This window comes from Rhodamnia argentea, chromosome 5 (genome assembly GCF_020921035.1).
Source record: "Rhodamnia argentea isolate NSW1041297 chromosome 5, ASM2092103v1, whole genome shotgun sequence".
Classification (NCBI taxonomy): Eukaryota; Viridiplantae; Streptophyta; class Magnoliopsida; order Myrtales; family Myrtaceae; genus Rhodamnia; species Rhodamnia argentea.
This window is the reverse complement of record NC_063154.1, coordinates 29,200,508-29,223,812: the sequence shown is the minus strand read 5'-3', so window position 1 is coordinate 29,223,812 and position 23,305 is coordinate 29,200,508. Positions and strand designations below refer to the sequence as shown.

General features: G+C 40.8%; 2 protein-coding genes and 1 pseudogene across 2 annotated transcripts; all 3 read right to left on the bottom strand.

Moving 5' to 3' along the window:
* Nucleotides 1-2,279: 2,279 nt before the first annotated feature.
* Nucleotides 2,280-4,945, bottom strand: LOC125315318 (annotated as a pseudogene).
* Nucleotides 4,946-6,016: 1,071 nt separating this feature from the next.
* On the bottom strand, nt 6,017-8,394 carry LOC125315317. The gene is made up of 3 exons (XM_048279769.1): nt 7,985-8,394; nt 6,623-7,108; nt 6,017-6,049 (listed from the first exon to the last, which is right to left on the bottom strand). Exons 1-3 carry the CDS (start codon nt 8,285-8,287, stop codon nt 6,017-6,019), a joined length of 822 nt encoding a protein of 273 aa, XP_048135726.1. The 5' UTR covers nt 8,288-8,394.
* A 322-nt stretch (nt 8,395-8,716) lies between these two features.
* LOC125315124 (disease resistance protein At4g27190-like) lies at nt 8,717-22,496 on the bottom strand. The gene is made up of 3 exons (XM_048279299.1): nt 19,647-22,496; nt 10,211-10,482; nt 8,717-9,100 (listed from the first exon to the last, which is right to left on the bottom strand). Exons 1-3 carry the CDS (start codon nt 22,494-22,496, stop codon nt 8,761-8,763), a joined length of 3,462 nt encoding a protein of 1,153 aa, XP_048135256.1. The 3' UTR covers nt 8,717-8,760.
* Between the last annotated feature and the right edge of the window lie 809 nt (nt 22,497-23,305).

The following is a 23,305-nucleotide window of genomic DNA, read 5'->3' as shown; positions in this document are numbered from 1 at the left end:
TTCTTTCTAACATTCATTTCCAAGAATACTTCAAAAATCAAGATCTCTACGGACTGCGGACAAGAAAAAATTCAAAGTGTCTTGCTCTCCAGAGGGCCGTTTCTTAAGTACATGAACCTCTGAGAAAGCAAAACAGAATAACAATAAATACACATTGATGAAAAACAAAAAGTTCAAATTATCCCCATCTGTTAATTTCCAATCAAAAACTCAACTCTAAGTTTTGAGAAAAACCTCATGTATTGCAAAAGGATATGGTGTAATAAAAGCACATACCACAGTCACAGTGAATGCAGTCCGAAGCTTCTCTTCATTCTGCCTCTGATTCACCATCAAAGGAAGTTGCAAGCGCTCCAAATCTTCCTCTTTCATGATCACACAAACAATCCCAGCGCCATGCTTCACAATAAATGCCATAGCCTCAGGTGTTGCCATTTCTGCTGCCATTATAAGATCACCCTCATTCTCCCTGTCCTCATCGTCTACTGCCACTACAATCTGGAATTCAGTTCCAACCATGACATAGACATTTATGGATGAACAATTAAAATGCACTCGACGATGTGATACAAAAAGCATACCAACCTTTCCTTGGCGGATGTCCTCAATTGCTTCTGGAACAGATGCAAAGCCTGTCGTGGGTTGGTCCAAGTCAAATTCATCATCTTCAATGGGGAAAGAAGTGCTTATAGGTGCAGTATCAGCTGCAAGCGCTCCAAACACTACTGCATCAGGCTGCAATTGAATGCCAACTGATTCCTCACCAATCAGAGTCTCGCTCACCGCAAAATCACCAGGACAAGACAAAGTTTCACCTCCGTCAGGTATCACTGCAGCTTTTGCTGCAACAACACCCCTCCCACTGGAAGATAATTTACCACCCAATGAAACCGCGGTTATATCAGATGGAAAACCAATTTGCGAAGAATGGTTTGCCTGGAGCAGCAAATTGGATGATTTCGAGTTCCTGGAAACTCTGCATGAAAAATGGCCACTTAGATTTTAACCATGAGGATTAGCTTCGACAAAAACATCAATCTCGGTACATCCTCAAAGCTACTTAAACTCGGCGCAGCATCCACTCTAAAAGTCAGAACTCTAAATGAAGGAACCAAATGTCAATCATTTCAAACAACTAGTTAGGAGCATTCGATGCCTGGAGAAGCACCCAATATAGATGCCCACCAGAGATCTCCCAACTTCTTATATGAGTGCTGATGTACAAATCAGTCGTGGGAATTAACAAGGAAAAAGGCAGGAAGATTTTGCAGAGTGAACACAGGCCATCAACTTCACCAATCACTTCAAAAAGCACATGATGCTTTGTTTACTTATGGACAAAGCCAAATCTCCAATTTCCAGACAATGTTCTTTTGAAAGACAAAGACCAACTCATCCCTTGTGTGACAAGGAAAAAAACAAGCCTTTTTATCAAGTCAAGCAGAGGAAGATGACAAAATTAAGTCAGCTTAGTGGTTTCGATTGTGCACTCACTTCTAAGCTCCCAAAGATGGCTAACCACAAAGCTAGTGACAAACAGAAAATCTCGTCCACCATTCCCGATTTCACTTCGAATTCTAATGAATTGAGAAACTGATAAGAAAATATTGGATGTGCCCAATTTGAGAATCTACTGCAAACAGACAAATAGAACCAAGGAACGCCACCAACCCATCACCCAACTCACAAAACCTTCAAAAGCAACAGACCAAACACAAGTTCGAAGCCAAAGTGAACACCAAAAGCACCAGAGACACTCGGCCACAATTAGCCACGACAACTACCGTGAAAGGACAATAAGATGCTATTCAAGATGCTATTCATTGGTTTCTCACGCAAGATTTGAATAGGCATGATGATTGAGCTATAAATTTTGATTGAACTATCGTGTCCCTGGATTTCATGGAAACACGTTGATTGAACATGAACGACGATCAGATAATGTCAACCCTGAATGTACAGTGTTGTAAATCAAGAACTTAAGAGGACTTCTTATGCAGCAAGGGATCAGATACCGAGCGAGCATATCCGCATAGAGCTCGTACTGAGCAATCATCCCGAGGGCCCACTTGTCTTTCAGCTGCCTACAGAGGTTCAAATCCATGTCTTAGACCACCGATCCATCTCTGTAGGGGCGCGTGCACGGAGGATCTGGAGCTGAAAAGTGACTGGATCCATAAAAGTGCCTGAAATCAGCTTGCTGTCGCTTGCTGTCGCTTCCCGTCGCCTGATGTGAACAGATTGGAAAATGATTCTGTTCCTACCCGATCAATGAACTGTTAGCAACGGCAGTGATCCCTCTCAAGGATAGGATTGACAATGAACATGTTCTCATGCTGCCGCTTCTCTCCTGTGCAAAAGGCAAATGGCATCATCCACGCTTCCTAGATTGTAGATTAGTTCAGTAGTTGAATTTCAGTCTTTCAAGTCCAAAAGGAGAAACCAAAAAATGTACAGCTCAAGCTTCATGACGTGACTAACATGCAAGCATAAGATGTTCACTCCTGAAGCACCGGCAGCATCTTTCATTCTCTTGTGATCCAGAAAGGAAGCAGTTGTGGGAAGAACCATAGAGTTTTGAATAAGCCCAACTCTGACAACTCGTGGTTCTCTTAATTACTCCTTGTCTACCATAGAGCGAAATGCCTGAAAGAAAATCAGAATAAATTGATCAATTCCACAAAACTGGTCAGAATGAATAAAAATCAAAGGATCCTGCCAAGAACTGCAGTAATGTTTTTCAATAAGAGCAAACAACTACAAAATAGCGACTGCCACAAAGAATATGTAAGAGTATTTCTTAGCTTCAACGATAGCAAGTTCAATCAACTAGAATGGTTTGACGACATCAAACTTTGCACATTACTCTATCAGTTGGCTCACCAAGTCCACAGAATCCCAACATGGCACAAGACTATGCTAGTCAGACTTTCTCACACCTTCCATCTCATAGAAAAACTCAGGACCAAGAATCTATGCTAAAACAGATTTCAGAATAGCTCATTTCCCGGACTATGCTCTTCAAGACCTCCCTAGTGATAAGTTCTCAATATTGCCAAAGGACATCTGGACCAGATCTTTGAAATTCATTGCTTTTAAACAAATATTTCCCTAGTTAGGGCCATATGTATGAATCTCAGTGACATAATATTAGTCGGTCCACGCTGTTTTATCTATCACAGGCATGAAAGATTACCGAGTTATAAATAGAAGCTCCCTATGCCCCTTTGCAGAGAGAACAAGGAGCACACATCGGAAGGTCTTTGCTCATGTCCCTCAGAGAACTTCCAAACAATTGTTAGCCTGAACTTTCATTTGCAGGCCTGAGCAATGCTGGAGGAACTTGCTTCAGAGGCTATTGAGGTGACATTACATTAAGGCAATCATAAATTGAGTGTTTGTTGGGTGGAGTTAAGCAACTTTGTGGTCCACGGTTGCCAAAAGGAACATAAGGCATTGAAACTGATTGCCCTAGAGAAAAGTACGCCAAAAAGCTTTTCCAGTCCTTTCAGGATGTTCAGTCATGTCACCGATGACAAGCAAGTATTTCTTATGCACACGCTCAGATTCGCCATATGCTCCAAGCAGGAATGTGCTGAGAAGACAAGTGTCATACCATTAACAAAACTATTTTACATGAGGAACCTATTTGATTTATAGCGAGTCTTTATCAAACTCCAACCAAATGGTATTGAAGCACATGAAACAGTGCAGACTAGTGTGACCAGGACTCTTAGCAACAACCTTTAAATCAACACATCCAGTAAGCACCACAAAAACAGAAACAGTAGGATCACCTGTATGTCAAAGTTACATTCAGATGAGAGAGCTTTGGCAGAATCTGCCAGAGGATCAACTTGAAGAGTCCTTACACAATTCAATCCAATATGTAAACGACTGACTTCCTGAAATCAATATCATAAAGATTTGACAAAAAAGTAAGATTGTATCACAACGGAATGACATGCTTTGAGATTTTGACATTTTAGGAAGAAGGCACCGATTGCTCAGTCATTCAGTTGTCTCAACAAATATTTTCATGGGCGGTTGATCCGTGTCAATTCAAAATTCATTCGGAATAGAAATTACTCGATCAACCCCAACTTTCTATACTAAGACTTTAAGCTGTCTATCCTTACTTCTTGTAATTCTTTTTGTGTTCAGTCGTACGATTCGGGAGGCCACAACCATTCCAATCGTGAAAACTAACGGAATAATACCACTAGAATTCCTAAGATCCACCTTTCTGACGGAAGTCCAGCTCCTATTTAACTCGACTAGTAAACGGTATGTCTACATATGCAGACCCGAAAGATGCAGAGCATATACAAACATTCTCCTAGATTGACTAATGACATAAATATTCATCTAAACAGCAAAGCCTAAGTTTAATTGGAAAAAGTGAGCAGAGAGACGAGACAAATCGAGCAGAACAGAATCGTACAATCTGACCACATCATTTGCGTATTTCATCCCAAGATTTTACTGCAGCAATCCTTCTCCATGAAGCCTTTCCTTTCCTGATCAGCACCAATTCGAAATCTGTAGATGCTAGCACCATCAAGCTTACAGAAAAGCACCAGTGCCAGAACATCTTCCCCAAAACGAAACTATGTCGTTTCTAATTCCATGGATTTCACGAAATCAACTTCATTTCCTTAATAAGCTCAGGTCAAAATCCAATCGAAGAATTAACACTCGAGAAATACACGCCAAATCAATCGGATCAACAGCTACAAGGATTCAAATCGACCGGACACTGCTCCGCGAGCTAGTATCGATCGAGCGACACTGAGGAGAGAGATGCAATGGAGAAAGGAAAACCTGAAAGACTTGGGGGTTGAGATCGTCGCGGAGGAGGCGATGGAACGACTCGTATCCGCAAACAGAGCCGTTCCGAGCTGCCGCGGCCTCCTCTGTAGCTTGTCCGTTCTGCATCGTCTCCATGGGCCAGCTGGAGAGGCGTGCGTTGGTCGAATTTGAAGAGAGAGAGAGAGAGAGAGAGAGAGCGTGTGCTTTAAGAACATGAAGATGAAGAAATTCAGAATCTTATGATGCAGAAGCAAAGAGAAAAACCAAAGGATGAGAATGGCTGCATTAATTGGGCCTTACTTATTCCCTGCGCGTTTGGTTGTTTATGCCGATAACCTTTGTATGGCTGCATTGAGATCACCCTCGCATTCCCCCCAGTCCCACTCGTATCTGAACAGTGACGCACGGCGTAGACTTGGTGTGCTTAGCTTACCCTTAGAAAAGATGTTCATTTTGGGGCACTCTTCCACTTTAATCCTCAACAGGGATGGAAACCTCAAGACGCAACTTGTGGTGGAGGAGAAGCATTCTAGGCTTGGCATTTTTTTGAGCGTCAACCGTTTTAGGTTCCCAAACGAAATCACTTTTCCTTCTCCGTTTTCGTCGTCTGCCACTACTTCTTTCATTCTTTCACATTCTATTATAGTCATCTCGATGAGATGCACCAAACTTGCGATCGCTGAAGCTGTCCCTAGATGTACCAATCCAGAGGAAGTCATCACCACTAGCTCCGTCAAATTACGAAAGGATATCTCGACTGGAAATAATGTTGTCAAACTAGGACATTCCCGAACCTCAAGTTTGTCAATACTCCGAAGAATTTTGGACACTAAACAGTCTTTCCTCCATACATGCTTTATGTTGTGTAGCTTGCTTAACTTGAGTTCTCTTAAATGTTCAAGCACCAAACATTTTCCCTCGTCAACAAGCCCTTCATCGGGGAATAGTTCTTCAAAAGCACTACAAAAGAACTCAAGGCTTTGTAGGTTCCGAAGTCTCTGTAAGAGGGAGGATATGGGAGGAAAGACGGCATTTTCATCATGAAAACATGCCAATGTTAGTGCTTTTGGCTTGCCAAAGATGTCCTCAGAAAATTTTCCATTCCGTATCATATGAATATCCTTATCGACCAATGAAAGTCTCTCTAAAGTGAAAATGCCCTGCGAAATTGCCGATACAATGAGAGAAGTAAATTCAACAAGATTCAGCTGTAAATCATGTGCCGTAAAAGGCAAACCTGTCACAGGATGCACTCATAGTGTTACTAAAACATATGGGGTTCGTTACGTTGTCCGAAAACTATAAGTAAGGGGGCTACGAGTTTTCCTTAGTATGTAGTAGACGTGGAACGTAACGGGGTGAATTAAAGAATAAAGAAGAATACGGTGAATTAGGGTTCCAATGCTTTTATTTCTGAAATGAAATTAGAGTATGTTTTTTAAAGATTGTACAAAATAAAAAAGAGAAGAAAAGTTCAATGGTGAGAAACGTGAGAACAATGGAGAGGACCATGTGTCAAGTTCTCATTGACCTTCCCAAATACATTATATTTAATTAGATTAGTTGAGGAATATCTTATGTTCTAAAAAAATCTGCAATTATTTTGTAATTTTAGATAATGGAATATCTCATAAGTGTCCCCAACCGAAAAGTATACTTATGATATTAGAAATATCTTGTATTATTGACAAACTGATAGGCAAGGGATACCATGTTAGTATCATGATACGATTAATATACAGTGAACATAAGATTAGTAAGTGCTTTAAAGAACAAAGTAGAAACCGAGGGAGAAGAGTTGTAGTCATACCTTCTCAAATGAAGAGTGTGTTTCTTGGTTTGAAATGTCCTGATGATCATCTCTTTGAGGCCACTTGTTCATGGTTTCCACCAAAGGAAACATGTTTAGTTTGTCACAATGTGTCACTCGCAATTCCTTCAAGAATGGCCAGTTCAAAGTAGGCAAATCAGGGCAGAAACTCTTGAGTTGTGGCATATCATGGAATACTAGAGAGATTAATTGCGGGAAAAGTATTTGAGCAGTAGCGGACTGTGGAGTGCCATCCCCACTCGTGACTATTTCCTTGATTGTGCAAAACTCCACTCTAAGTTTCTCAAATTGGTTTAGACTTGTAGCCACCCAACGCGGAAACAGATTTTCAAGGCTCTTACAATTCTCAATCTTCACTTCCCGTAAATGTTCAAAAGTGAGAGTATCTCGAGGACTATCCATCCATATTTTGCTTAAATTTTCCATGTGAGAGAGAAATATCGACCGAAGCGTAGGAAATTGTACCTGCCATATTTGGAAAAATGACACCATAAATTTGATGACATTGAATTATGAACTTACTTTCCTCCCACAAATCACTACATTCTAGAACTTGTTAGTGACACAATCAAGGAGAGGTTGCTTGATGCTTTCGCTTTAATGGACTAATTACTATGGCCGCGTGCGGTGCGACAAAATAAGCTACCTTACGGCCTGTACCACCCGTTAATACTCATGCACAAAAAAGATAGGAGAACATTTCACTGAATTACGATCCAAAGAACGAAATGACGACATCAAATAACACATGAATACTATTGCAATTTTCTTAAAAAGTTCGCATGACAAGAAATTTGAAGGCGGGTTTCTCACACTAACGAGGATCCCCGGGAAAATGCAAACAATCTTCGTGAACAAATAAAACATGTTATGCAAAAATATATTCTAATACAAAAAAAATAAAATAAAAAATGAAACGATTGTATGAGCTGCTATGAATTGTTCACTTAAGAGCCCGTATGGAATTTTCATTTGGTCGTGAATTACGCTATTGCCACTTGTCCCCGCCAAAAAATCGGGTGACTAGTTTCATGCTTCTTTATCTTTGATTTCAGTGATTGGGAAGATTTCAGTTTATCCAATTTGTGAATGGGTTTAAAATTATGAAGTTTTAGTTGGTGGTGACACCTATCTACAATTTAAGTTTAATCAATTTGCAATGGGTAACCAATTTCTTATCCTTGATCGATGACATTGTGTGGCGTGTTGAGGATTTCGGAGGCAAAAACAAATGAAAGAAAAAAAGCGGATGTCGCATTGCAACTTCCATTGGTGCTCACATTTGACAAGATGTTTAATTTTATACATCAAAAGCATTGGATAAAGAAAGTGAAGACTGACCTGCGAAGTAAAAAGTGAAGGAGTGCGGTGGTCTATCTCCATCAAAGGTTGCCTAGTTAAACTTCTCATCTTGGGACAGTCGGCGATGCTCAACGTTTGTAATTTGGGGCATTCCAGCCGATGATTCTTCCCCGAGAGAAAACTAGTCATATTGGGCAAACATTCCAGGTTCATCCAATAAAGAATCGGGAATGTAATCTTCTCCACTGCGCTTCCTTGCCCTTCTTCCTCTGCGATCACTCCTTCCATTTGACCACACTCCTTTATTTCCATCCACCATAGATTCGCAAGACACCTAGCCATCGATGGAGTGAAAGCATGTCTCAAGTTGCTGCATTTATAAAGGGTGAGGCTAGTTATCGTATCGAAGCGTAGCGTCCCTTGAAGATGGTTGTTCCATAGTCGCCACAACTTTGGCAGATTGACCAAGTCTAGATGTAGTAAACTAGGTAGCAACCGAGTGCTTCGCACGCCCTCCAGCCCTTCATGATTGAATACTTCTTCTAGCGACTCGCAATCGCGCACTTGCAATCTTTGCACTTCATTTAAAACAGGTATCAATCTGGATGGAATAGCGTTAGTAAATGATGGACATTTATCCACCACCAGTAATTTTAATTGCCAAGATGGCTTGATGGGAATAAGTTCGCCGTGCCATTTTTCAATTAGCTCGGGGAACTCAGATAGCCGCATCGACCTTACTCCGGCAACCGTAGCCTATTAGAAAAAGCATCATTAAATGTAAACTTCTAGTTAGCAAAACGCAACAAGACCATCTAATTGCACATAATTTGATAACCGATGCATACCATTTCTTTAAACATATTTTGGATGGTGATGTTGAGGTTTTCCTCCCAAAACCATGCTTCAGTTGAGACGTGTACTCTCTCCAACTTTGGCGTATTTATTGGTCCCTCAGAGAAGAACTTCATGCTGGGACATCCACTCACAATGACATCTTCCAAGAGTGGGAACATTAATGCGTATTTACTTGAGCTGAAACATCTCAACCCCGTCAACCCATCAAGCTCCATATACTTCAATTGATTGAAAACCACCACAAGCCCCTCCTCACCTCCATCATCACAAATGACTTCTGTCAACATTTTGCATTTACTCATCCTCAATTTCGTGAGTTCCACCAAATTTCCAGCTATTGTCGGTGTGAACATCTTTGATAACCCATCACAAAATGACACGTCTAGAGTCTTGAGATGTTGGAAAAATCTGGAAAATGGTGGTATTACTTTTAGCTCGTGCCTTGGGCCTTCTTTGGCTTCCACAATGTCGCTCACCTCTTCTATATCAGAGTTGCGTACAACCAGCTCTTGCAAGTTGGTTAAACTCCGAACAAGACGACATGTGGACATTGCAGATTCCTTCGATAAATGATGAAGCTTGAGAACTCTAACCTTGCCGAAGAATTCTCCATCATGAGAATGCCCATGCCATATCTCCATCCCTCCATATAAATCTAATTTTAACTCTTGCAGATTTGAGAATGCGCCCTGAGAAATTAGTCAAGTCAGAATCTAAAACCAGCTTAGTTAAAAGAGTGTTCGTGTATTATGGTATAAGTCCTGCATTTTAAGATGTTGAGTCTCATGCAATTCGACGGAAGGAAATGCACCCCATGCAATAGACATTATCACCGATCTTTTACATTTGACTTCTTGTACCCGCGTTTGCACTCAAGTAAATCCCTACATTCCCGTTTGCACTCAATTATAATCACAATCGCACAAATTGCAGAGTTTACTCACAACAAAAATGTCACACATCTTGGGTCGTACCTTTTCTATCAAGAAGAGAGGTTGTTTATGAAGTGGCATCTCATTCTCAGGTTGCGAAGCAAGTATCTCCACTTTGTTACAGCCATCCACCTCCAAGGTCTTCAATGCCGGCCAACGTAGAGCGTGTGTTCCTGTGTAGATGCACTTCAACTCTGGTAGATTGTTAAGCTCGAGGGAGGTTAACTTAGGGAACACATCCCTGGGAACTAGTCCTTCCTTCTCGATGAGTTCCACAATGCCACCACATTCATTGATCTTCAACTCCTCAAGTTGCATTAGATCCCTAGCTACTGAGGCTGGAAACAGAGAGGTGAGGCTCTCGCACCAGGAAACGGTAACAGAACGGAGACACTGGAATTTGACTTGACTGTGAAGTTCCTTATCCCATACACGCTTTAGCTTTGATAATCCCTCTAACTTCAACTTTTTTAACGGGAAACGAGCAATGGGATGTCCATCTAGAGGACTCAATGGCTGCAGTTTGAAAACAACTTCAAGCGAATCACATGATTGTACCTCCAAACTTTCCAAACTCTTGAGCCGTCCAAGAATGTAAGAAGGAACAATGTTCTCTAGCTTATCGCCTCCATAAACTCTGAGCGATTTTAGTTTACAGAAAGACTCCGCAGCAACTTGATTGTCCCATATTGTCTCAATGCTATCCATTCTCCAGATGCTTAATGTCTCCAAGCTAGGAAATGCAACCTGCAGTATTCGCTCATGAAGTTAGTGATTCTGTTAGTTCGAAAAGTTCATGAATACATATGGAAGAAGCGGTGTTCCTAACAATCTTGGTCTATCGATTGTGGCCGCATCCTCATCTTGCAAAGGTCATTCCAAAGATTGCACAGACCACACAAAACAACATGACAACCAGAGCTTTTCTGTTTATGTTTTGACATATTATTAGTCTGTCCATGTTTTTTAAGGACAGTTCAAAAGGCAACATGAAATATTTGAAAACAAAAAGGACGATATACCTCAAATTTGTTTGATTTGTCCATATTAGCAAATTTCTTTTTTCATTTTACCAAAAATAGCTTCAATGTCTCATTTTGGACTAGTTTAACTTCAAAATTAGTGTATTATTCCCCATACCGTGTTTGTTAGCCCCGTTAGGTTTCTATTAATTTTACTTATTCACTCAAATTAAACACGTGTGATACAAATAATATTACAATTTTTTCAGTTATAATCTTTAATTTCTTCAAAATATATGTGAAAAGGTCAAGGACGTCATTACTTCCTGTTAAAGTCAATATCTATTATTTCTATTCAATATTATGTCACTCTAAAAAAATTGAAAAGTCATGCTAAAACGAAACAATGAAAAAGGGGATTGCTTGGGTCAAAACGAACAAATCATATTTATATCATTTTACACTTGAAAATTGATTGAGTTTTCCTTTTAAGATTCACTGCTTTGTTACCGTGTTGGATGATCCAATAGTTAGACAAAAATTGTAGTTCATACTGGAGATGTCTATAATCTACCTCATGAGGTGACAAACATTTCTATCATATTAACAAGAAGGTAGCATGTTCTGTTTTTTGTCACTCGAGTAATGCTATTTGCATTTACAACGAAATTCATCAATCCATCGAGTTTCAAAATGCCCAAAAGTAATTGTTCACGCCGTGAGAACTAGTGGAATTCTATAATAACAACAAACATAAGAATTGAAAGGTTGGCAATTTATAATATGAATTAACATGTTTGCAAATGATTATCTGAGAAATCCGAAAATGACACTATTTATATGAACTTAATATACATAAATCTTATAGCAAAATTAACAAAAACATAGTGTTCTCCAATGAACATCGCTATATAACAAAATCTTTTACTATATAGTTACCAGGAGTGACTTTAACCACATAATTTGAGATTGACAATTGAGCTCACTAGAGATTAATTATCCAACTTTTGCATGCATAGTGACTCTACTATATATTCTTCATGTCAATTCCAAATCACAATTTGAAGAGTAACTCTACTTTGGCTTATCCAGCTTTTATGGCGCGGTGATTATGTGGAACGCAATCAATTTTAAGCAAAGTGGGCTTTGGCGATCATTCTTCGTCTCCAATATAACTATTTGTTACTTTTACTTATTTAGCTGGCCGGCATAACTGTTATATTATGTCTCGAGTTTGAATGGTATTTGAAACGTGATCCGCACTATAGAGATAATTAAATGTTCAAGGGAAATCTTGTTTGGATTTTGATCTTATCAAAATCGATGTTATCTTTTATTCAAGACTGTTTCGTGGTTTTGGAAATAAAAGATGTTGATATCTCTTGGGCACAAGAATAGGATACGGTTGAAAGAAGTATCCACGTTGGACTGCATAAAGAAATACAAGAAAGGCGGTCACTGTTGCGGTTAAACAAGAGGGAAAAGTCTCTATCACTACAAGACAAAATAGATGGTCTTACATTAGTTTATTCTATTAATATATTTGCTTGTGGGCCAAAGGAATTAGGTCAGATTGAAGAGAAAATAAAAGTGGCTTGGGTGCTTTTATTTTTGAGTCTCTGATCGCAACCACACAAGGCATAGGGTTTCTTTGGTAGAGAGCTTAAGCCGTACATAAGAAAAGAAGCTGTACAGAGCGCTTCTTGAAGTCGCACGTCTTGAAGCCGCACGGAGAACGACGCAAAGAACGTGAAGGATGTTTTTTTGGTTCTGCCGTACTTAAAGCAAAGAAGATGAGTATTGTTTTTCTCTGTGAGTTTTCTGAATAAATTCTCTGTGAGAGATTGCGAGATAATACTTGTGGGTTTGCTTTGGGCTTAAGCTAGGTGCGGGAAACACTCGAGTGCATGAGCGATTGTAACTTTAATTCTCCGATTATAGTGGATTATATTGCTGGCTCTTCCCGTGGACGTAGGTACCGACATTCGGACCGAACCACGTAATCTCTCGTGTCATTTATCGTTCCTCGTAATTTTTCTGGTGATTTCGTATTGACTTATTTGCAAGATCCATTAGTGTTTCCGCGTTAAAATCTCAACAATTGGTATCAGAGCCGGGTTAGAGTTTCTACAGTTGATTTGGGGCTTTTGCTTGTCCGATCATTGTCTGGAAATTCTATTATTGCAATTATGTCTGGAGCGAAATTTGAGATTGAGAAATTTAACGGGAGAAACAACTTTGGGTTATGGAGTCTCAAGATGGAGGCGTTATTAACGACTCAAGGTTTGGCCGAGGCATTAGAGGGCAAGGATGAGTTGCCTGAAACTATGAATGATGTCGACAAGGACATGTTAATGAAGAAGGCGAGAAGTATAATCATGTTGCACCTATCGGATGAGGTGTTGATAGAGATAGCCGATGAGAAGGATGCCGCAGCATTGTGGGCTAAACTTCAGGCACTCTATGTTATGAAGGGTTTGAACAATCGCTTGTATATGCTGAAGAGGATGTTTCAATTTCGAATGGCTGAAGGCACATCTATCAGAGGCCACTTAGATGAGTTTAACAAACTCATGATGGACTTGAAAAACGTCAACGAGGCCTTGCCCGATGAGAAACAAGGTATGATGTTGTTAGCATCTCTACCGGATTCTTTTGAGCATTTTATGGATTCATTACTGCAGGGGCGTACTACGATTACCTTGGAAGAGGTAAAGTCTGCTTTATTATCTAAGGAGTGGCAAAAGAAGTTACGAGAAGATAACTTGACGCAAGGTAGTGCGCAAGGTTTGTTCATTCGTGGTAGAGATGAACAGAGAGAGTCTAGAAGTAACAGATGGAAGAGCCGTTCTAAATCGAGGTCCAATGTTCGGAACCGTCGATGTTATCACCGTAATGAGATAGGGCACTATAGGAGAGCTTGTCCGAAGTATAAGGGTAAAGGAGTTAAGGTGGAGCCCGCGGGTGATGGTAATATTGTTACCGCAAATGATAGTAGTTCTAGTGATGCTGATGTTGTGTTAACAGTTGCCACGAGTTCATCGGGGGATGAATGGGTGCTTGATTCTGGATGTTCTTATCATGTGACTTCTCATAGACACTGGTTTACTACCTATCGGTGCACGGAGGGTGGTAAGGTGCTTATGGGAAACGGCGCTGCTTGTGAAGTAGTGGGGATCGGAACAGTTCGGATTAAAATGCACAATGGAGTGGTGCGAGCGTTGACGGATGTGAGGCATGTACCGGAACCGAGAAAGAACCTTATCTCGTTAAGTGCTCTTGATAGGTTCGGATACCGGATTTCTGCTGAAGGTGGAGTTATAAAGGTCTCTCGAGGTGTTCTTACTATGATGCAAGGAAAGATAGACTGCGGGTTATATCTACTTCAGGGAAAGACAGTGATTGGCTCGTCTACTAGATTCTCCGATATTTCGGATGAGGATACAACACGATTATGGCATATGAGACTTGGACACATGAGTGAGAAGGAGATGGTTGTTACGAGTCGGAGGGGCCTACTAGGAGGTCATCAAATTGAGAAGCTGGATTTTTGTGATCACTGTGACATCGGTAGTCGGCGGAGAGTGAAGTTCGGTGCGACAGTTCACCGGACCTTAGAGATTGTAGGTTGCATACACTCGGACTTATGGGGACCCTCTCCTGTTCCGTCTAAGGGAGGTGCCGGATATATATTGTCCTTAGTTGATGACGTTTCAAGAAAAGTCTGGATTTGTCTTCTTAAGCACAAGAGTGAGGTGCTTGGTCGGTTCAAGTCATGGAAGGCGATGATCGAAAAGCGGATATGAAGAAAGATCATGTGCCCGAGAACCGATAAAGGGCTAGAATTCCGTTACGATGAGCTTAGTCAATTTTGCGCAGAGGAAGGCATGGTGAGACACCGCACTATTGCCGATAAACCACAGCTGAACGGAGTTGCAGAATTGATGAACGGAATTATATTAGAGAGAGCTCGCTCTTTACTCTCTAATGCTGGATTAGATTAAGATTTCTGGGCCGAAGCGGTTCATACCGCTTGTTGGTTAGTCAACGGATCACCATCACTAGAAATTGATTGGAAAACTCCCGAGGAAACGTGGTCGGGTAAGCTGCTTGATTACACCGAACCGAGAGTGTTTGGTTGTCCTACTTATGCTCGTGTGAGTGATGGCGCGCTGGAGTCGGGGACAAAGAAGTGCATATTCCTAGGCTATGCACATGGGGTGAAGGGATACAGTTGGTGGTGCATTGAGAAAGATTCACCCGGTTTTATGTTCAGCGGTGATGTTACCTTTGACGAATCTGCTCTGTTTTGAAAAAGGAGTGAAGGATCAATTGAAGAGAAAGATCTGGATGGTGTTCAGAAACAGGTGAAGCTTCGGGTAGGGCCTAGAGATGTTCGGAGTACGACGAATGTGACAGAGTCTGCAGAGTCGCTAGCTTCCATAGTAGTTAACGGTTGTTCCAAGGTCACGATTGATGAAGCTTCGAGGTGGTCGGTGGAAGTGGATGAGATAGAGCGACAGGTTGTATGCGAGATATTAAAATAGATAATTTGGGTGCAATAGAGACAGCTTGGTACGGTGATGCGAGAGAGAGACTGCTAGAAGAAATTTCGTAAGTACCCCGCTTGCTGCATATTATAAATTGTCTAGTTTGTCACAGTGTACTTGGATGGAGGTGGAGCAATTGTCCCATGCTTCACATGTTAGTACTGTTGGTTATCCGAATTATACCATGGATAGTACTAGGCTTGATCTATCACATGTAGTTGGGAAAATGTATACGATTAATCTAGATATACATTGTGATGATGTGAAGTGGATTCTCCCGATTTTATTAGGGACGACAGACGTTGGGATATATTTTGGAGAATGTAGTTCGGGTAGTGTGGCGGTAACTAGGTTTGTGAACCTGGGTCATGTAGGGAACCCGAAAGATAGTCGACTTCGAAGCGGTTATGCCTTTACTTTTGTTAGTTGTACTATAAGTTGGAAAGTGTCATTGGGAGACACTATGGTCTCATTGACGATCGAGACCGGAAACATGGTAACAACAGAAAAAGTTGAAGAGGCAGTGTGGTCTAATGACTTGATTAGTGATGTTGACATGGGACATTCGGTTGATGTGGTGTTCGGTAAAAGCCGGAGATATCACTGGAGAATCAAGTTCATTGGTAACCGAAATTTTTGCATCAGATATGGCATGTCAAGAGAGGATGTAGCTGTGAATAAGTTTCAAGCAGCGGATAATCCTGTGGACATGTGGACCGACTTCATTTCTCTAAACAAGTTCAAGTTACGCTTGAACTTGATGGACGTTTGTGGTGAGTGAGCGCCCGTGGGGGCGTTGGGAGAGCCGCCATGGATGATGAGGTACTATGACTTGGCTTCAAACATCGAGCCAAGGTGGAGATTGTTATATTATGTCTCGAGTTTGAATGGTATTTGAAACGTGATCTGCACAATAGAGATAATTAAATGTTCAAGGGAAATCTTGTTTGGATTTTGATCTTATCAAAATCGATGTTATCTTTTATTCAAGACTGTTTCGTGGTTTTGGAAATAAAAGATGTTGATATCTCTTGGGCACAAGAATAGGATACGGTTGAAAGAAGTATCCACGTTGGACTGCATAAAGAAATACAAGAAAGGCGGTCACTGTTGCGGTTAAACAAGAGGGAAAAGTCTCTATCACTACAAGACAAAATAGATGGTCTTACATTATTTTATTCTATTAATATATTTGCTTGTGGGCCAAAGGAATTAGGTCAGATTGAAGAGAAAATAAAAGTGGCTTGGGTGCTTTTATTTTTGAGTCTCTGATCGCAACCACACAAGGCATAGGGTTTCTTTGGTAGAGAGCTTAAGCCGTACATAAGAAAAGAAGCTGTACAGAGCGCTTCTTGAAGTCGCACGTCTTGAAACCGCACGGAGAACGACGCAAAGAACGTGAAGGATGTTTTTTTGGTTCTGCCGTACTTAAAGCAAAGAAGATGAGTATTGTTTTTCTTTGTGAGTTTTCTGAATAAATTCTCTGTGAGAGATTGCGAGATAATACTTGTGGGTTTGCTTTGGGCTTAAGCTAGGTGCGGGAAACACTCGAGTGCATGAGCGATTGTAACTTTAATTCTCCGATTATAGTGGATTATATTGCTGGCTCTCCCCGTAGACGTAGGTACCGACATTCGGACCGAACCACGTAATCTCTGGTGTCATTTATCGTTCCTCGTAATTTTTCTGGTGATTTCGTATTGACTTATTTGCAAGATCCATTAGTGTTTCCGCGTTAAAATCTCAACAATAACAATTATCTATATGAATATATCATCTTTTACAATCTCGTAATAATTTGATGTGATTGATCCAACTCTTATTGATGTGAATTTAAACTTGCCAATTATTTGTAACGCTATGTGGCAACTTGAAATACACAGCATGTAAACTCGTGAAGTGCTATGCACATAAAATCGATGCAATCATTGGAGTTTTGTTATATTTAAGATTCTGACATAGCATTTTTCACGTACCTCTTGATTGAAGAGGGTAGCGTAGCGTGATTTGAGACGATCCTCACTCCCGACTTCTCGTGAACCCGTCATCAATTTTTAATTAGATGAAAGGAATGCCATCTTTTGCATTGTAAGAAGATTTTTAATGATTAAACCAGAAAAGAAATCAATCTTACACTTTCTGCAAGAGAAGCACGTCAAACTTTCCAAACCTGAAACGTATAAATTGGTTAACATCGAGAATACTAGAGTTTCTGATATCTCTATTCTCGACCCTTCATCCTCTATAACAATCGCCTCCATCTTCTTGCAACCTCGTACCTCTAGTTCTCTCAATTGTGGGAGAGATTGAACCATGGATGGGAAAAACAGAAACCCGAGGTTGTTGCAGTTAGACACCTCTAATTGCTTTAAATTATCGAATCTCACAATTCCACAAGGATTCTTGTTCCATATGCACTTCAAGCTTGGCAATCCGTTTATATGGATTGTGTTTAGCTCAGAAAGAGTCTCGATATTTGCATCGGCGCCTAGTCCGTCGAGGTCAAAAATTTCTTGTACCGCAACGCAATCTACTACATTTAAAGTGTGTAGCTTTTGTAGTTTTACTAGTGACCTGGAGTTGATGACCTTTGCGAGGGATTTGCATGAAGAGACCTCAAGAAATTGGAGACTGCTCAGCCCCAATGGAGATTCATCGGTCCATATATCTTCCAGATAAGGAAGTCCAGCCATTGTCAAGGACTCCAAGGATGGGATTGAAACCTGACGGAGAGACCCATCAGCATACGTGCTATAGCAGGTTATTACAAATGGTTGCCGAAGAAAATTTACAGACTTTAGGATAATTTTTGTATTTACAAAAATCTATGATAAACAGAGGCTAATTTACAATCAGAAAAGGTACTCTACGACCCCAGGAACCACTAATGAACTTCATTTTTTTTATTTACAAAAAATTCGTGGATCGTTTAGATTTTGTTTGCAATTTATTAACAATAAGGGAAACTACAGTCATCAAGAAATAGCATTCATTCAGTTTGCTAATGACTACGAAGATTAGTGATCCCTAAAGCAAAAGGAAAAGGAAGTACATTCAAGATAAATTCCTTCCTATAAGGTAAACCACTCCCTCTTAGGTTATGTTACTACTTTGATGTTATTGCTCATTTTGTCGGATGATTGCCAAAAAGTACTACACTATCTCACAATGCACATTATTGACGTGAAAAAATTATATAGAAACTGTAGAATCACCGTGATTATGAAAGACATTGACAACTCACAAACAAAGGACAACATCTCATGGAGTGATCAACAAGGCAAGTTTCAATCATGAGAAGTAAATTATAATGCTATAATTCCTTAATTACAGAAAGGTATGTCTAATTTACTACCTACCTAAGGAAAATTAGCAATCTTGAAAAGTAATTTAGCATATCATAAGGGAAATTACTATCATAAAGTTTAGTTACTCAAGTAACTTCCTTTTTACGCCTTCACCATCCACCTAAGCCCGCTTGGGCTTTTCCAGACCCAATCAATTTATGCGTGAAATATTGTAATTTATATAATAAGAATAAATCTATGACGGAGCTAATTTCCTTTCATACTCGAAAAATCTATAATGGCAACTTAAATTTCTCTCCATGTAAGCTCATGTTTAATAACTTGCGAAACTAATGTATTGCACGAGTCTCGAACTCCACCATCAACTTCGATGATAATTGTCACTGTTTATCCTTAGTTTACTTACTTCTCTTACTAACAATAACCAATTTAACAGCTTACCCACTACACTAAAAAATTGTTAAACAATTAATTAATTTCCACCTATTTTTTACATGTGATTTTTTTACGATGAGTTGAAAATTTCCAATATAAATAAAGAAAAATGAGGAAAAAAACGCAATGAAGATTTATGTTTGTTATGCCGAAAGTGCTTACATGTATCTATATCTGTTATATGCTTTGCATGTATGAACATGCATGTAATTGTGTACATTTATACTTGTAGGACTTATGCAATGACTAAGTGCTTATTGAAACACACGATAGGGAAAAAACGTGCATCAATTAGATTAGCATCGTTGCTACTATTTGAAAACCCAATCCCCTTGCCATTCTTCGCGTTGATTTTTACCCAAGTCATCTAAATATCAGATTTTTTTTTTACTTGCCGCATGTAAGCTGAAAATTACTCAAGTCCTATCACAATCTAAATTTACATGGATTTCATTCTATTAGCTGGACTTCTACGCAATGAAGAGTAACAGAAGATTGCTTCATGCAACTACAGAGAAGGCATGATTGGGATAAGGTAACTAGGCAGAAAACGAACCGAAAAAAAAAAAAAAAGTAGTGATAATAATCTATGTCACATCTAATTAGCAAATGAACAAAAGATCAACACATACTAGATTGTTTTGATAGAAAGTTACCTGTTGCCCGTTGAAGAATGCAATTTGAGGGCCAATTTGGTCATTTAATGTACTACTTGAAGGAGCCGTCCCGTCGGAGACAAAATTTTTTATATTTGGCAAGTCACGCAATTCCAATACCCGCAAATTTGGCAACTCAACTTTTCCACAATCATCAACTTCTACAATCTCCCGCATTAAGTGGCACTCAACAACTCGCATCTCTTCAAGCCGTGGAAGTTCTCTCAACAATGAAAGAGGAAACAAAACTTCCATCTTGTTGCAGTTTTCAACTCGTACTACCTTTAATGCACTGAAGGAATTGGAGGAGACATGGTTGTTGCATATCTTCTCCAAGCTGATGAGGTTATCGAGAAGTAACGACTCCAAAATCTTAAAATCTGTATGTGATGGTGATTGGAGGACGTAACGGATGGAGGAACTATTCTTGACTTGTAGGTGCTTTAATTTCGGAAAGCCTTTTTGGGATGACACGCAAATAGTCTGCTCAATTCCATTTAATCCGCCTAAAAAGAGATCATCAGTTTTGCCTAATAAAGTTTGTATGCATCCTTTTTGAAGAATATCGCTTATTGGATCCAACGTAAGCTCCAATATGCTCGATCCAATGCGAATTCGCTGGCGTGGCACATCACCCATCCGGATTTGGTACTTGGTTAGTTTGTCAACGTTTAGATCCTCCGGGAGCACACTCGGATCGAGAATGGACACATGCAAAGTATAGAGATTCTTCAATTTGTTCAACTCAATGAGCCCGGCATTAGTTGGCGGAGTTTGCTCCACGGCATTCCAACGATCAAAACTATTCTCCATATACAACTCCTCCAATTTCATCAAGCTCCCAAGCACACCCGGTTCAATCATCTCAAGTTTTGAGCAATGGTTTAAGTCTAACAACCGCAGCTCCACCAATTGTCCAATTTCTTTTGGCAATCGTTGAATTTTGGAGTTCGCAAAGCTGAGAACACATAGCCGTTTTAGCTCACTGATCATGGCTACATCCTCTAACGAGCAATCATTTAGGCACAGAGTGTGTAAGTTCTCCAAGAACTGGAACGGCGAACGTGAACGAGTGAGCCGCACCCGAGAAAGATGCAAGACCATGAGTTTTCTCATAGAGTTGAAACATGAGCTTGGGACCTTAAGAGATCCATTGTTTGTGAACAACAAAAAGATCCGCATTTCAGGGCAATCTAACTCTTCAGGAAGCTCCTCCATGTCGACGTAGGGAAAGCATACAGATGTGCAACTTTTGAGCTTGTCCTTCGGCAACTCTATCACTGACTTATCATGATTTTTCAACACCAGAAGAGGGTCATCTCTTGAAGCTACCGAGGCAACGAATCCACGAACCAAGTCGTGTATCTTGAAAACATCAGCATCTTTCTCGTCTGCTAACAAAAAGGAAGAGGCTTTCAGGGTTTGGATCAGTGTGCTCAACCTGTCTCTCACTTCTTCCATGCTGCTATCTTCTCGAAATAACCTCGTACCCACGCTATACCTCACCAAGTTTTCAAGAGAGGGCTTAGAGACACCATAAACGACACATAGCCGTAACAATGACTTCACCTCCTTGCCATCTTCCCCTTTGAAACGATTATAGCTCAACTGCAGCATCTCGTTTATCCTCTCACTGAGTCCTCTGTTTGTAGACATCTCGATTTGTCTCAAAACATCCTTCCATTCGCGAAAATCGGCGTCTCTAAAGACATTCGCCATTGCAATAATTAGGAAAGGCAAACCTGCACATTTGTTGAGTGCTTCATCAACCATGGATTTGAACGGATCGTGATGAACTTTGTCGCTCACCGTCCTCTCAAACAATCTTTTTGCCTCTTCCTCCTTCAGCGCATCGAGGAGGAAGTCCGCGTCGCAGCCCATTTCCCTTCGCAAAACAAATTGAAATCTTGACGTCAACAGCAACTTGCATCCTATGACTTTGTTGTCGTGTCCGCAAGGAATGCCTACTGACTTCAAGTCAAGCCCTTTCCACAGGTTATCCAGTATTATGAGCACCTTCTTCTTCTTCTTCTTCCCCTCATCATTTTCTTGTTTCGTCCTCTCCTCATCTTCTAGCCTCTCGCGCAGAAGCTTCGCTCGCAAGCTGACATTCTTTTCCTTCTTTATGTCACTAAGGCCCAACCCGTGCGCAATCTCTTCTTGAATCCTCTTGATGTCTGGATTTTCCGACACGTCGGCCTTAGCGACCAGATCGAACGACCTCTCTTCCCTTATTCTTCTTTCAACCTCTTCCAAAAGGGTGGACTTGCCGGTCCCGCCCATCCCATGAACCCCAACCACACTGTTGCGGTTATCAGCAAGAGCGGCCATGATTTTACATTTGATCGAAGCTCTGGATTCGAAGACGCCATCGTCCTTGGCAGAAGGAGCGGAGACCGCAGTGACATTCCCCGGAGCAGGATCAGTGGAGGAGATGTCCCTGAATTCACTGCATTCTCGAGCGAGTCGCTGAAGGAGCTCGATCTTATCCTTGGCCTTTCTGCTGAACTGATAGCGACAATTGGGGTCGGGAAGAGTCCCGTAGCAGCAACTCTTACTCGCTTTTTCGAACTCTTCCAACAGCTCTCTCGCCTCGTTCAAGGCCTTCTCTGCACTCTCGTGCCAATCGGTGACTAGACTGTAGACCGTCCGAATATTGTTTCTGGCCACTTCGACGGCATTGTGGATCCTCTCAGCCTCGTACGTCAGCTTCCCGACTTCCTTCCGAAGATCTTGGGCGTAGCTCTTGGAGGAGATCACGTATCCGAATTGGCGCTTGACAGGAACAACTGCCCACTTCAAGACATCCCATGCAAAAGATGCAACAGGAATGGCAGGATCGACCGACATTTTGCTTTGATTTTTTCTTTTCGAGAAAGAAAGAGCGATAAAATGGGGAGACCGAGACCGAGAGAGAGAGAGAGAGAGAGAGAGAGTGATGGAAAAGAGCAGCAGGTAGTGAAGAAGAAGGAGGAGGAGGAGGAGGATGGTTTGGCCGAGGAGAAGACAGAGCAAAACAGAGCAAGAACGATTGAGAGACGAAGAAGGCAACGAGATTTGATTGCAAAAAAGGATGACGGATCGAATCAATGGGTGAGCTTAGTGAAGTGCATCGGAGATCCAGCGATTGAAATTCAATGAGGTTTTGTGAAGTGTATGCCAGCTGGGGCGAGTCCAAATAATCACCAATTTCGGCTGCTGGGCTTTTTCATAAAGCATCTTTATAAAAGGTAAGGCTTGAGATGGAGATGGGAACGTGCACTATCTAATGTTTATTCGAATTATTGCGTCTTCTGGTCCTGAGCAACATGCATAGCTCTTTTTTCTAGTCTTACAGCTCCATCATATAAAAAACTAAATGTCGACGACATTTTTACATGAATGGTTGAATCATGGGAGTGGGTTAGTAATGCACGGCTGCTATTTCGGAAATAATAACTTTACTAAGAAGGTCATAGAACGCGAAAGTGTAGATTAAGAGCCACATAAGGGCACAGACTGTTTCAAAAGCCGACATGACTCGTCGGTGTGTCCAGTCAGCATTAGAATCCTAAACTGCGTCATCTATTAGCTTTTCCCCACGTAAGTGTTGGCGTGAGCAGGAATTCTCTAATTTATAAGGGATTTTATTTTTTCTTTTAATTTGTAGAGGATTCTTT